The sequence below is a fragment of the Peromyscus eremicus genome, chromosome 15, assembly GCF_949786415.1.
Source record: "Peromyscus eremicus chromosome 15, PerEre_H2_v1, whole genome shotgun sequence".
In the NCBI taxonomy this organism is placed as follows: Eukaryota; Metazoa; Chordata; class Mammalia; order Rodentia; family Cricetidae; genus Peromyscus; species Peromyscus eremicus.
This window is the reverse complement of record NC_081431.1, coordinates 22,254,729-22,269,936: the sequence shown is the minus strand read 5'-3', so window position 1 is coordinate 22,269,936 and position 15,208 is coordinate 22,254,729. Positions and strand designations below refer to the sequence as shown.

Genomic DNA, 15,208 nt, shown 5'->3' with positions numbered 1-15,208 from the left:
AATGGAGGTTTAACAGGTGCCTAATTACAAGTCCCGCTGGTCGCTGTGCACTACTCTTGGGACAGGGAAGAGCTTGGGTGAGGGCTGGGTAATGCCTGGGTAGGCCACCCTGTCACCCTGCTAATTAGGGCTACTTGGGCTCCTCCCCAAGGCGGGGACCAGGCCCCCTCCCTCCTGTAGAAATAACTCCGGCTGCTCCTTAGCCTGGCACTCATTTGCACCTTCCTGCCACCCCGGGCAGTGTCTGGGCCCTCCGCTCCCCCTCCCTCCACCTGCCCCATCCACCCACCACCACCAGCCCACTGGAGCCCAGCTCAGGCGGAGGAAAGACCAAGCCTGGAGACATGGGAGTTCGAGGAGCATTCCATCTACTACTCGTGTGCCTGAGCCCAGGTATGGGGCTGGGCAGAGGCAAGGATGCCCAGTATTATGCCAGAAGGTCAGGGATGAGCAAGGGCTCACAGAAGAGCCTCAAAGATGGTCTAAGAGTCACTGGCAGGGACTGTCTACCTTCACTTTGCTGACACTGATTTGGATACTGCCAAGGGAGCTTCTCCCCAGGACAGCCTGTGCCCGAAGGCTTGGGACAGTGTCTGTGTGCAGAGGCCTCGGAATAGATCTTCATGATCTAATTGACAGTTCGAGTAGCTCATATATGTGTGCAAGTGCCCTTTGTGATGCTTCCATGCTGGGAGATGGAGACAGGGCTTGCTTGGAGATACGGAGTTAGTTGTGGGCATTGCAGGTGGGGTATGAGTCAGGTGAGCAGCAGCTCTGGGTGGGGGCTGAGGAGGAGCCTGGCAATGATCCGTTTCGTTCAGACGGTCGGTGTGTTCTTCTCAGTGGAAGGGTCAGCTCTCCCAAACCAGAGCATTGGGCAGGAAAGCTGTTTGCCTTGAAAGGGCTCCACATGCTGGGACGCTTCCATCATAGCCAGTAAGAACCCAGGCCTAGGGCCTCTGGTCCATGTCCCATGTGCTGTGGGAGTCCATAGGTGATGCCTCTTCTGGGATGAGGCTGAGAGGATGTGGACAGGATGGATGGTAAACTCCCAGAGCCCCCTTCACCTCTCTAGGGCATGGCTGGAAGGCAGGATTCACAGGTTTGGATACTATGGCTGTCTGCCCGGGGCCTGGGCAAGTCCTAGCAAGGGACGTTCTATTAAGTATTGCTGAAAATAGCGTGGAGCCCCTCCTGGGGTCTAGATGTAGGATGAAGGGTATGAGGAAGGAGACCGAGAAGGGGGACTGTTTCATCCTGTTTCTGTGTATGGGAATGTGCGTGCCTGTGTGTGCACATATGTGTGATGGCTGTATTTCTGGCAAGATGCCTGCTGCACCCTTTCTCTGCCGAGGGCCTCTCAGGCAGTGCCCACTCAGGAAGCCCTGGTTGTGCCAGGAGAGTTGGGGGTATCTCCGTGTGTGCCGTGTGTGTGTGTGAGGGTGTGTGGGCTAGATGCTTCCTGTGCCAATACTTTCTGAGCTGCCTTTTTTTTTCTTCTCTCTTCCTCTTCCAGTCTGAAATCAGTTTAAAAATTCAGAAGAGATTTCTTAGCTGAGAACAGACACTTGGCCGAGGTGACATTCCCCATACAGGGTGGCCAGCCCTGGTGATTTTATAAGGGACAGTCACTAGTTCCTTGGACAGCCCCTTGACTTCCCAGTGTCCCTCTCTCCCCAGGTCTTGCCTAGGACTCTTATCTATGCCGACTTTCATCCTGATTCTTCTCTCCGCGCAAGCTGCCTACTTCTCTTACATTCCCTGGAAATCCTTCCCCAGCGCCACAGCAAGATAAACCAGGGTGATATGCCAGGAACAACTTCCCAAGGGCTGGGAGGAGGTACGAAAAGGCTGGAACCTTAGGGAGGAGGCTGAGAAAGCATCTAAGGAGGCTGTGGAGCTAGGGTGAGGCTCCTTGTCCCGGGACAATTGAAGCAAGACAGTCTAGCGCAGGGTGGAGGCATTCTCTTCCAGCTTATTCCTCCTGCCCAAGCCCCTTTCTCTAAATACTTACCCTCTGTCTGACTGACATCCGTGGTGTGGGGAAAGGGAATCCTCCCTGTCGTCATCTTTTTCCAGTGGCTCATCCCCAGGGTGGAGCTTCTGCTCTCAGGTGAATTCTGGCTCATCCCTGGCTTACCTCTAGCCGCCTCAGGATCTGGCAGATAGCATCAGGATCCTTATCTGGAATGAGCTGGTATTCTCTTGGCCTAAGGCTGGAGGAGGCATCTCTAGGTCCCGTTAGAGTCCCAGAAGCCAGGCTGCCTGTTGGAGGATAACTCAGAGTCTATCGGATGAGATGGGCTAGCCATGGTTTAGAGGGGCAGGTCCGGTGATGCTTGAGATGTTGGGGGAAATGCAAGGCCCTCACTAGCTTCTCCAGAGCTAGGCTACACGCAGAACTCAGGGCTTCTACAGATATGTCTGGTCTTGAATGGACGCGCAGGAAGCCACAAAGCGTGCAGTGGGTGTGTCATAGATTAATGTGTACTCTGCCTGTGAATGTGTGTCTGTGTATAGGTCCGATAATCTGTGTGTAAGGAAGTGGGAACTGCATGGGCATATATTCACATTTTGAGGGCTTGAAAGGACATGCCTGTGTCTATTTGTTCAGTACAGTGTATACCTGTGTGTGTGTGTGTGTGTGTGCGCGCGTGAGAGAAAGAGAGAGAGAGAGAGAGAGAGAGAGAGAGAGAGAGAGAGAGAGAGAGAGAAGAGTGGGCTGGAACCTCAAAGAGCAAGTTTACTCAAAACGGCCATCAGTAGAGAAGCTTGGTGAGGGGCTTTGTAGAGGGAGTGTTGGAGAGACTGTGGAGGTAGGGAGCTGAGTGTCTAGGGTGGAGTCCTGGGCTCACTCCCCCCTTGTTCTTGTCTAGGTCTAACCGGTTGGGGCTAGAGCTCGCCTGAGGCTTCAGGGTAGGGAGGGGTAGGAGCTCCCTCCTAAGCTTCCTGATCCTGGCTCCAAACTCAGGGCTCCTGCTCTGACTCAGTGGCAGGAGGGGCCCCAAAGGGAGCAAGCAAGTGGGAGCAGCTCTGCTGGAGCCACACAAGCACACAAGGAGGACACACAGCCTACAATGGTACACTTTGCCATACAAGGTTCATTCTACAGATACAAGCTGCCGTAGACAAAGACATGCACATGAATGTGGCCAGGCTCTAGGTTACAGCTGCCCACTGTCAGGCAAAGGTGTATGCTGTCACTTAGAACACTTATATAGTCAGCATACACTATCATACATATCACACACACACACACACACACACACACACACACACACACACAGAGATATACCTAGTCTTATGCTTTTCAGGATGGAAAAGGATCCCAGGAGTCACTGTATCCACTCTCCTGCTTCTTGCTGGAGCTCTTCACTTGACCCAGATAAGGCCCAAACCCAGCCCATACAGGTAGCTTTTAAACAGCCTGTTTCTTCCAAAGGAACATTTAACAACTTCGGTGTTTCACGCATGCACACACACACACACACACACACACACACACACACACACAGACACACACACAGACACATTGCCTATACCATCATGTAAATATATAGGTAGATATACTACATGGTCATGTGCATGAATATCTTTGCAGCTACAAAGACTCATAAACATATGATGCACATTTGTGCACATATATTCATACATTCAAATGCACAATTGTGTATACACATAAATATAAGAGCTGTATGTATGTAAACAGTATTCAAATGTACATCTACAGAAACCTAGAATATATACACAAGTTCACAAGGATGCCCAGAGACTGCCATATGAATAAACAAACAATATTAAGTATTGCTTATGCCAGTACACACACACACACACACACACACACAGGCAGCCCCTCATTCCTATAGATGCTCCACTGAGTTCTAGCTGACAGGTAGCAGAGTGGTTGAGATTGACTGCTCAAGCACTGTTCACATCTCCTCACCCACTTTACCCTACCCCAGCACTGCTGTCTGCTGTAAGGATCAACGGGGATGGCCAGGAGGTCATGTACCTGGCGGAAGGTGACAATGTGAGGCTAGGCTGCCCCTACATGCTGGATCCTGAGGACTATGGTCCCAATGGTCTGGACATTGAGTGGATGCAAGTCAACTCGGAACCCTCACATAGGGAAAATGTGGTAAGTGTTTGGCACAGGATCCTCTATCCTCCGTATACTCTGTGATGTCAAACCTGACGGGAAGCCAACATCCTGAGGGAGAAGGAAGAAGGCCAGTGAGGAAACCAAGGCTTTGAACTTCCTCCAAGGTCTCTCAGGGAATGAGGCAACAGGGAAAAGAGCTGTCCAACTGGGAATCAAGCCAGACAGATTCTACCTCCCTCTACTCCACATCAAGGGGGAGATTAAGTGTGGTCCCTGCCTTTAGAAGTTCCTACTCTGACCTTTTATTGGTCTAGAATATCTAATCGCATTAGCTCTTACTTGTTCTGTAACAGAGCAGTGTGCTTGACACTATCCTTCCCATTTTTTCAACTGAGAAAATTGAGTCTTAGAGAAGATCAGTGAATTACCCACTCGACCCACATGACCCTCCTTGGCTCAGTTTATCTCGACAGCTCTGTCTCCCTCTCTTCTTCACAGTTTCTAACGTATCAAGACAAGAGGATTGGCCATGGCAACCTCCCCCATCTGCAGCAGAGGGTCCGCTTTGCAGCCTCAGACCCCAGCCAGTACGATGCCTCCATCAACCTCATGAACCTGCAGGTATCTGACACAGCAACCTATGAGTGTCGGGTAAAGAAGACCACCATGGCCACCAGGAAGGTCATAGTCACTGTCCAAGGTACGACCCGATTCTTCTGGGCTCCCCTTCCCCGGGCTTCAGAGTCAAGGGCGGGTGGGCCACTGTGAGCCTGGCTCTGTCTTTCGGCTGGGTCTGGGTTTATAATTGCCTGCCTTGTTACAGCACGTCCTGCGGTACCCATGTGCTGGACCGAAGGCCACATGTCCAAGGGCAACGATGTGGTACTGAAGTGCTTTGCCAATGGAGGCTCTCAGCCCCTCTCCTACAAGTGGGCCAAGATCAGTGGGCACAGCCACCCCTACCGAGCTGGATCCTACCACTCCCAGCACAGCTTCCACTCTGAGCTTTCCTATCAAGAGTCTTTCCACAGCTCCATCAACCAAGGTGAGGGGGCCCAGCTGAGTGAGAGGGAAGATAAGTAGTGGATCGGGAAAGGGGGCCTGCTGGGACTTCCATGGCTTGTCGGTGGTACCAAGTCTATGAGCGGCTGCTCATCTGGGCATGTCCCAGCAGCTGCTATTGAGGGAAGGAGAAAAGGTATAAATGGGATGTCAGTCAAAAGCAGCATGATTAGTTTGGAGAGACCACGGTCCAAGGAAGAGCTGAGCTTGAATCCTGGCTAGGATGCTGGTTGGTAGTAAATCTCAGGCAAGTGGCTTAACACCTCTGTGACAGGTGGAAAAAAAGGAATACTTTCTAGTAACTACCACTCACTGGTAAGTGAGGATTGGATGCTCCTCCTAGCATTTAGAGAAGCTGAATAATACAAGGGGGGCAGTGCTCAGACTCAGGATGTATTTCCCTGAGGTCACAGAGAATTAAAGGTGACTCTGTCTTCTTTCTGAGAGAGGGACCTTTCCCTGTCTTTCTGTCTCAGCAAGGGGAGTATTTAGATTTGAGTGGACTTGTGAATGCTTGCATCCACCTTCCTTGTTTTTTTTTTTTAGAGTGGTATTCCATCCTCCATCCCACAGGGGCTGGGCAGGGTAGGAGCCTCAGAGATCAGGCCTCTCTGTCTCACAGTCCCTCTGATGCTCTTCCAATTTCAGGCATGGGCAATGGGGACCTGGTGTTGAAAGGTGTCAATGCGGATGATGATGGGCTTTATCAGTGCACAGTGGCCAACCACGTGGGCTACAGCGTCTGTGTGGTGGAAGTGAAAGTCTCAGGTAGGTACAGCAGCCCCAGAGTCCCCTGGCTGGGAGGGCTGGAATGCAGGTACCTAGACTTTATCTTGGAGCCTCAGCTGGTTGCCTCTCCACTTCTCGCAGGCTAGGCCTTTGTCTAGAGCAGCTGGAAGCCATCTGCAGATTCGCTTACCCTTTACCTTCTCACATCTTCCTCGCTGGACTTCCCAGGGCCCTGGGTTCTTTCCCACAAACATTTGCCCTGGCCTGTGCCAGACTGTCAGAAGCCTGATTGTCTCCCCTTCTCTCCACAGACTCCCAGCGTGTAGGCATGATCGTCGGCGCGGTGCTGGGCTCTTTGCTCATGCTGGCCTGCCTGGCACTAGGCATCTGGGGGCTCATCTGCTGCTGCTGCGGAGGCGGCGGGGCTGGTGGTGCCCGCGGTGCCTTCGGCTACGGGGTCGGCGGCGGGGTCGGCGGCGGGGCCTGCGGCGACATGGCTAGTGAGATCAGGTAAAACCTGATGCATGCTGCATGCTGCTGCTGCACGGCGGGGGACCGGCGCCCTGTCCTCTTCACCCTTGTCTGCCATCGGCCGGCTGGGAACCCCACCCCAAACCTGCCCCACCATCGCCATGGAGTGCTGGGACTGCAGCATGTCGACCTGCCTACTCGCCGCATGGCTTTTCTGTCTTTCCCCGCTTCCAGTCTTCACCTCTGCTCCCTGCCTTCCCTTTTCTTTCTGTCGTCTATGCATCCCTCGGTCTGTCTGGCCTAGACTGTAAGCTCCTGGAGGGCAGGGACCGTGTGTTTTTACCTTCCCCTTGTATTGCGCCGGCAAGAACCTCAACATGCCTATTTAAGAAGAGGTAACATCGGTAGTGCGAATAACTTATATTAGAAGCAAACTAGAAATAAAAATAGAACAAGAGTAGCAGTGTTAATGATTGCAATGCCTTGGGGACAGAGGAAAAGAAGAGCGAGGGCCAGGAGGCGACGAGAGCTTGCCAGAGCGCAGGGTGAGGGTTAGTCGAGGAAAGGAGGGACACTAAGACTCCCTTTCCAGCCAAACACTAGAAAGGGACCGAGGGCGCCTGACTGAGGCTGCCCGCCGTGAGCTGCTGGGACACTTGAGGACAAGCGGGTCTGAAGGATGAGGATGGTGGCATGGGGGCGCTGCAGGGTCGCTGGCCCGGGAATGTACAGAGAGGAGAGTAGGTTGAGAGAGAGAGAGAGAGAGAGAGAGAGAGAGAGAGAGAGAGAGAGAGAGAGAGAGAGAGAGAGAGAGAGAGAGGTGAGGGGCAGGTGGAGGGGGGCGCGGGAGATGAGAGGTTGCCAAGAGCCCCCAGCTCTGCCCAGGCCGTGCCAACGCCGCGCCGTGGAGGAGCCAGCTCACGCGCCCGCCTGTTGTTTTCCAGAGTGGACGCCGAGGCGCCCGGGTGCAAGGCCAGCGGGCGCGGCAGCCGCGTCACCCATCTCCTGGGGTACCCGACGCAGAACGTCAGCCGCTCCCTGCGCCGCAAGTACGCGCCTCCGCCCTGCGGCGGCTCCGAGGACGTGGCCCTAGTGCCCCGCACAGCCTCCGCAGCCTGCGAAGCGGGCCCTTCCCCCGTCTACGTCAAGGTCAAGAGCGCAGAGCCGGCCGGCTGCACCGACTGTGCCCAGGTCGAGCAGCGGTCGTGCAAGGACGGCCTCTTAGTGTGAGCGCGCGGCACCGGGCTGCGCCCCGGCTGGCAGGCGGTTTCGGGGCTCTCCGCCCGCAGCTGGGGACAGGCTCGGGCAGGCGCAGACCTGGCTCTCACGGGCCGCTTGGAGGCAGAGAGTTCAAGGGAATTTCTCTCAGAGATGCCTGGGGGACAGAGCCTCCTGTGGCTCTGAACTAGGAGGGGGCAGGGGACAGAGGAAGACAGTTCAGAGCCCTCCCTCACCCCTGGGCTCCAGGGAGAGGAAGAGAGGGAAGCAGTCGGTATCCCAGAACCGCAGAGGTACAAGCCAGGTGTCCCCAGCCACGGCAGAGGGCCCCCAGCCCTGGGAAGGTGGGGGTCAGGACTGGATTGTTCTGTGTGTGAGATCTGAGCTCCGAGGCAACAGTGTTAGCACAATAAAGAAGCTTAAAGACGACACCCAGGTGGCTGTCCGGCGTTCCTCAGAGGGCTGGGCGGGCGTGGGATGGGGAGCCCCGACAAGTTGATCCTTACTGCCCTGCCTCCTAGCTGAATCCTCTGCTTCCCCTTCCTGTAGGGAAGGCCGCAGCTGGAAGGGGTCATCTAGTCCTATTCCTTCGCAGCACACATGGGAAACTGAGGTCCTTCAGAACGGACTTTTCCAAACTTGTGTTTCCCTTTTTATTCTAGAAGAGGGAACGAGTGTGAGTGTATGTGTGTGTGTGTGTGTGTGTGTGTGTGTGTGTGTGTGGTGGTGGTGGTGGTGGTGGTGTTAGAGGTGACCTCTACACGGTCCCTGACCATTCTCAGCATCCTCTTTTCTCCATCCACCTAATCCGAACTTCTTTATCTCTCCCAGGTGTATGCCTTCCTTCCCAGCAGCCAGGAAGGGATCTAAACCCATTCAGACTCTGTAACAGAAAGACCTGAGGATATCTAGCCCAAGCCTCTCTTTGATGGGAAGGTTAAGTGTATTAGACACCCACTAAGTGCCAGGTGCTTTCAGATGTTTTATTTTACTTCCTAACTTTAGCTCTGTGAGGCTGTGCATCATTCCTATCATACACAAAAGAAACAGAGATTCAGGGGGATTATGTATCTCATCCGAGTCAAAGGGGGAAAAAAAAAGGCAACAATTCAGGATTTGGTCTAGGAGTATTTGATTCCAGGACACCAGGCTGTTTGCTGATAGCTGAATTCCTTCTGTAACATTCCTGACGAGGACTGTCCCAACCCACCCACTTCTTGCCTACCTTCCGTGCCAGCTCACTGCCTCCCAAAGCTTGAGCCTTTGGTTGGGAAGATCTCATAGGAAATTACTTCTATTGACTGTGTGTACCTTTTATTCTTTGGTCCAAGGATCTACTTGTGGGGAGCCCAGAGCATCCTATTTCGACTCAGGTGCCTCTAGTGGACCACGTGGTTGTTCCACCCAGGACACCTGTCTGGTGTTAGTGGGTTCAGGGATCTTCACAAGTTCACAGCACTGTAAAGCCAATTAGGTGTGCTTGCCTTTCCCCAGGCACCTGCTAGCTGAGAGCCCAGATTCTTCTCTGGTTTCTCTTCTCCTCAGAAGAAACTGGTCATTCCTAATCTTCCTTCTCCTGTCCCAGGGCAACATAAAGTAGGTATGCATAAGGCTTAGAGTATCCTTCTTGGTAGTAAATAACCTGGAAACCCCTGGGATGGCTTGGGGGGTTGTCAAGGGGTGGCGGCGTTGTCCATTCTGCCTTGGCAGTCTTGGCAAGACAGATGAGAGAGAATGAATTCTGGGACAAAGGGAATCAAAGACTGTTTACCTAGGGACTGGGGGAAGGGCATTGGGGAGTGTATGGAGATGAAGGGGGAAGAGATTTAAGTAGGGAGGGAGTAGAGAACTCCAGTAGCCAGCAACCATTTGGTGGTGTTGATGAGTGCCTTTCAGATGACTTATTCGTAGATAGAGTTAGCTTTTCAGCAGGGCGCTGTGCCCGGCACACTTTTGCCCTAAGGCAGGTGACTGATGAAGATGATATGAGGAAAAGGTGGTTCCCACTCTGAGGAACTGCCAACCCAGCCTCCTTGCAAGGTGGTGAGGGGCTGAGGCAGCGAAGTGGCTTACTGTTTGTGTTTTAGTGACATCCCAGCCCCACCACCAGGGGAATAGGGGAGTCACACTTACATTTAGCTTTCGTTTGAGCGGTGGCAATGGTGAAGCTCTGGTGACAATTTCTGTTAGGGTGAGTCTAAGTGTTAAGTTAGGGGACGTTTCTAAGTGTACGATGGAGGACCCTTACTTTTCCAACAATTGATCGTATTATAAGACCATCTGGGTCTTTTTCTCTCCTTTCTTCTGCTTGTAACCTGTTTGGTGTGTGAAGAGGCAACATGGGGTGATACATGTTGAATAATGGATTTGGGGGTGAGCTGGACTGGAGTGGGGGGGTCACGGAAGCTTTGATTTGTAGCTGGGTTGCCAAATTTAGGTGGGCCATATCACCATTCTTGCTAGTCAGCTTTGATTCACTATGACAAACTCCTGAGATAATGAATTTTGAAAGAGGAAAAGCTGATTTTGACTCACAGTTTTGGAGATTTCTGTTCATGGTTGCTTGGCTTCCTCGCCTTTAGGCCTTCGTTGAGACAGCGCATAGTTGTGAAAGCACACTAGAGGAAGAGGTTCATTCCTTCGAGCTGGAAAGCAAAGAGCAAAAGCATGGGGAGGGATTGGACATGCCCCAAATGTCTTAACTTCCTCCTTCTAACTTGGCCTTCTCAAGGTTCCACCTTCTCTCAATATTGGCAGAGACTGAAATCAAGCCTGCAACACCCAGGACTTTGGTTACTAATCTAAACTGCAACACCAGCCAAACAGCTGGCTAGGCGCATACACTGCCTCCAAGGGAAATCAGAAAGACAGTTCTGACTTACTGCTGTCTGTCTTTCTCCAGAGACTCAACTAGAACAAAGTCACCTGTTCACATTCCTCTTTCCGATTCTGTCTTTTGCACCTCTTCCCAACCTTGCCAGGACTGAATTGTAGTTCTTTGGGTCACTGAAGAATTATGTAGGTAATCGACATCTCCTTGGTAACACACACCACTCTCTCCATAGCCATTAGAGACTCCATTCGGCATTCACAAAATTTTCATGAAGTTTGTCTCCGGTACATCTGATGGTGGGGCATCTCTGCTAGAAATGCTTCTCAGTCTTCACATACTCAGCCCCTCTGACTTCCCTCCCCAGCCCTTAGAAAGGCAGAGAGTCAATTCTCAAGCCTGTGGGGAGGAGGGATCCTATGAATCACCTGCTTGTTCCTCCGAGGGTAACCATGGCCATCCAGCCTGACCATTGCATTTTACAGTGTACCTCAGGTAATGTGACCTAAATCACAGGTTGGCAAGTATAGCTTGAGGGTCAAATCTGGCTCGTGACCTGGTTTTATATATAAATCTTTATCAGCATCTCTTTATTCTTAGGGCAGGTGAAGTGGCAACTTTGGGAAATCTGGAGAGCTTAGGATTTGGTCACTGTGCCTACTGGTGGGGAGTAGACAAGATGGCCTGCTGGGCCTCTGTGGCCATTGCCCTTAGCAGACATTTTAGATGGGACGCTGAGCAATAGCAGAGATACAGAAGTGCTGGACCAAGGCAAAGAGCTAAGCAGAGGAGGACTGGGGTCAAATCCTGAACTTATTTTCATCAAGGCTGAGTACAGTGATGGTGGGTCCTGTGTGGATTTGGGGAGTAGGAGAAAAAGAAGAGGAATAGAACAGTTGTGATAAGGATTGTGAGTTTTCCTTGTTCACATGTGCAAAAGGAGCCTGTGCTTTTAGAGTTGGACAGAACTAGATCCATAGCTATTGAGTGAGTAGGTTTCCAAAGTGTCAGTTTCTTAAATGGAACATGGAGAAGGTTATCTGATGTGATGTGCATATTACATACACACACACACACACACACACACACACACACACACACACACTCACTCACCTATGTAGTAGGGACTCAGCAAGTGGCTGAGTCCTCTATATCTGATGTGTAATCTCATCTGCCACAAAAAGGCAGGCCTGGAAGCCTGGACCTAACCATACAGGGGTTGGGATGAAGGCTGGAGTGGTTGGAAGGCGCAGGGAGTGGTGTCGCTGTGTGTCACGACACGGGTGTGTGGGTTCATGCAGATCCGTGGAAAGAAGACGCAGAGGCATCTTAAGAATGAATCTAGCCTTTCATGGCTGCCCAGAGGGTGGGGGTGTCCAGTCTCGAAGGACTGAACATCTTTCCTCTGCCTGAGGCATTTTTATTTCTCTCCATTACAACCTAAAAGGAGCTCCCAACAATACAATGCCAAGTGCAAATTCCTCGATTTCTCAGGTGCCAAGGTTTTCCGGGTTTCCTGAACTAAGCCTCCTAGGCCTTTGTATCCTTGGGAGACTCCCAAGATTCACATAGAGGGCAACAAGGGAAACAAAAGGTGTCTGCTAAACAAAAGATGGACTAGGGCTGGGTGCTGCTCTCTGGAGCCAGGCCAGGTACAGCTCAGCAGGGATGCAGCCACAGAGGGGGATGTTTGGGGATTGAATTTAAGAGACAGTTCACCACATGGAGGGAAGGGACAAGGAATTCTGCAAACAACCAGTAGCCAAGTAGGTGGACCAGGCCTAGCCTGTGAGGCTTGCAGTCCACTAATATTGACAACAATCCTCATTAATAACAGCGATACTAATAATTACAGGAAGTACCTGAAACACAAGCTCAGCAGGGGCCTGGACCAGCTTCCAGAATCCTCTGGTGCCTCCCGGGACCAGGGTGTGTCTTCCTAGTACTTAGGGCCACGGTTGCTGCCCTCTGGAGTGCCCACTGTAACCCTGACAGCCTCTCCCTGGTATCCCATTCCTCCAGAGGGTTCTTCACACAGCTTTCAGCAAGGAGGAGCCTTCCCTACAGGGCAGGGTGGATGCAGATTAGCTGCCGCTGCAGCCCCATCCCCCACTGCACTCCCCCCCCCAAAAAAAATCAACTCAGTTCAGGACTGGTCTCTTTTGGCCTCCACACAGCCATTCACCCTGCTTCTTCTCTGGTTAGTCTCCTCAGTATTCTCTGGATTGCCCCTGCCTTTCTCCTACCAGGATGCCAAACTGTCTTGAGACCCTAATCTCCAAAAGCTCCTCGAGCCTCCTCTAGTCCCAGCCCCTGACTTGCCTCAGCTCTTGGCCAAGGCAGTTTTCCTGCTTGTAAAAGCTTCCCTGCCTTCCTTCTCCCTGACCCCTTTCTCAGTTGGCCTTCGCAGGAAGCAGATGGCCTAGCCCGGGCCCTCCATCCCAGCCTCGTCTCTGCTGGTAGACCAGGGGAAAGAGCGTCTACTCAATTAGCTTTTTCTGTTTGGGGAGTGTCCTGTTGTTCTCCAGCCCCACCAACCCGGGCTTCCCTTGGGGTTGGTGTGGCCTCGTCTCCTCCTTTCTCCTCATTGACTCCCTTGGGAGTGCAGGAGCTCAGCGAATGGGTAAAATTAGGGTGATGCATAGTTTGTGCTAGCGAGTCCTCTCCCGATTTGGTAAAGACAATAGTCAAGGCTTTGTGATTATTTCCAAGAGGTGGAGTAGACAGGCCTCATGTGTCTTCTCAAATCCTTTTGGAAGGTACCTGGGAACTTAACTCTCCCTAAGAGAAGGGGGATGAACAGAGACGGGCATGAGCGGGGAAACTGTTACCAGGACTCTGGGCTTCCAAGGCATGCCCCAAGGGCTGGGTCTACCAGCTAGGTCATAGTTAGTGATCTTGTCTCTATGACCAGGAGGCCGTCAAAGTTCTCTCTCCCCTGTACAGCTTGTAGACTTCTCATTTACAGTGTGTGAAAGACTTGAGGAAATGCCATGTCTGTGATTACTGCTATAAAAAATTGAGCAACTAGTCCTTGGTCCCTAGTCTAACCAGCCATTATTACGTTGCTCCTGTGGGGAAATCTGATTCCTTCTTTTCAGTAAACATTAAGCCTTTCCAGGAATGGAGCATATGCTCTGAAAAGGGGAATAGAGAAGTCAGCAGTTTTCTGCATTGGTATCCTCCACCTCCCTACCCAGTCACCTAAGACTTGCATACCAACAACACACACACATTTGTTTATTCACTTGGGTCAGACATCTCTCCTAAATTCTACACTTACTTTCTGCTTATTTAAGACAATTCAGTGTTTCCCCAAAGTTAGCATGCCCCAAAGACTGTCAATAGTCTTCTCTAAATCTGTCCTGCTGCCTCCCTCCTCCAGCAGATGGCAACTGTCTGTTAATTCCTTTCTTATCTGTTCCCCACCATCTCCCCGTGCTTAGGAGATCCCGGTTCTGCCTTCAGAGTAAGTCTAGAACCTGCCATTCTTCTGTCGCTTTGTAGTTCCTGAGCACTCTCAGGTCTTGCCTGGCTTACCTCAGCGGGACTACGTATTGGGTGATCACCCTGCTTGCTTCCCGTTCACCACAGCTTAGTATCTACAGAGGAGCCAGACTGAGAGTTGAGCATTCCTCTCAAACTTCTGGAATGGCTTTACAGAGTCGAAGCTCTTAACTGTTCCAGACCTTTTCTGACCATCTGTGACACCCCCACTCCCCAGCTCTCTCCTCTCCGGCCACATTGCATCACCTTAGGATTCTCACCCTGGCTGATCCCTTGGCTCTTCCAGACTGCCCAGTGCAAGTTCTCATCTTCAAATCTCTCTCAACAGTGTTCTTTCCAGGGTGGTTGTCCATCATGGGCACCTTGTGAAAGACTGCGTCTGTCTTCTACCTATGCTTGTCGTCCTTAACCTTCACCCCTTTCTTTAATTTGCAGACCATCGGCAGCCTTTGGGGGCATGCTATCTCACATACTGTTCCATTCACTGGGGATGGTTGGTAACTGATTCACCCCTCATTGTCCCTCTTCCAGCTCTACAAGGAGGAAGTACAAGACAGGGGCTCTTAGCTGCTTTATTCACTAAACGCACTTCAACTCCGAAAACAGCCATGAACATGCTCAGTCGGTAGAGGGGCTTGCTGCGCAAGTCTGGCAATCTCAGTTCAATCCCCAGAACCCGCATAAAGGCGGGAGAAGAGAATGAACTCCATATTACTGTCCTCTAACCTCTACATGTGTGCCATGGCACATGCTCATCCCACATGCACACATATACAAATAAATAAATGAATGAAATTTATACAATAATAAATACATAAATAAATGTCAGGCATATAGAAAATACTCAATAGATATTGTTTCTAGGAAAGAAAAGAGATAAGGGTACAGACTGCTTGAAGCAAGAGGAGTTAACCTTTGACTTCAGTCCCTGGGGAGGTGAGAAGTTAGGGGGAGAAACAGTCTTCTCCAGAATGCAGAGCTTCGTGAAGACTCTAGAGGGTTGTCTGAGCTCAGACTGTTGACTGCAGAGTCTGGACGTGGAGACCGAGTAGGAGAACATCCCAACCTGAGACCCTAGGCTCACGCAGTGGAGAGACTAGGTGGCAATGGTTATGTGTTGTCCACCTGTCTGCCCTTAGCTCCCCACAGTAACCTCTTAATTAACAAGCGTGCTTTGCGGGATGTGCTTAATGTGTGTGACAAGCCCGGCATCTGAGACCTAATCCTTCCCAGAGCAGCCCGCCTCCTGAGGGAGACGATTAAGCTCATTTGGAAAAATTATAGAACGA

The 15,208-nt window shown here is 51.6% G+C and overlaps 1 protein-coding gene across 1 annotated transcript; it reads left to right on the top strand.

Moving 5' to 3' along the window:
- The first annotated feature begins 344 nt into the window (after window positions 1-344).
- Window positions 345-7,594, top strand: Vsig8 (V-set and immunoglobulin domain containing 8). Its single transcript, XM_059281178.1, has 7 exons — window positions 345-393; window positions 3,963-4,138; window positions 4,601-4,802; window positions 4,926-5,147; window positions 5,813-5,932; window positions 6,205-6,403; window positions 7,309-7,594. Exons 1-7 carry the CDS (start codon window positions 345-347, stop codon window positions 7,592-7,594), a joined length of 1,254 nt encoding a protein of 417 aa, XP_059137161.1.
- Window positions 7,595-15,208: the final 7,614 nt, after the last annotated feature.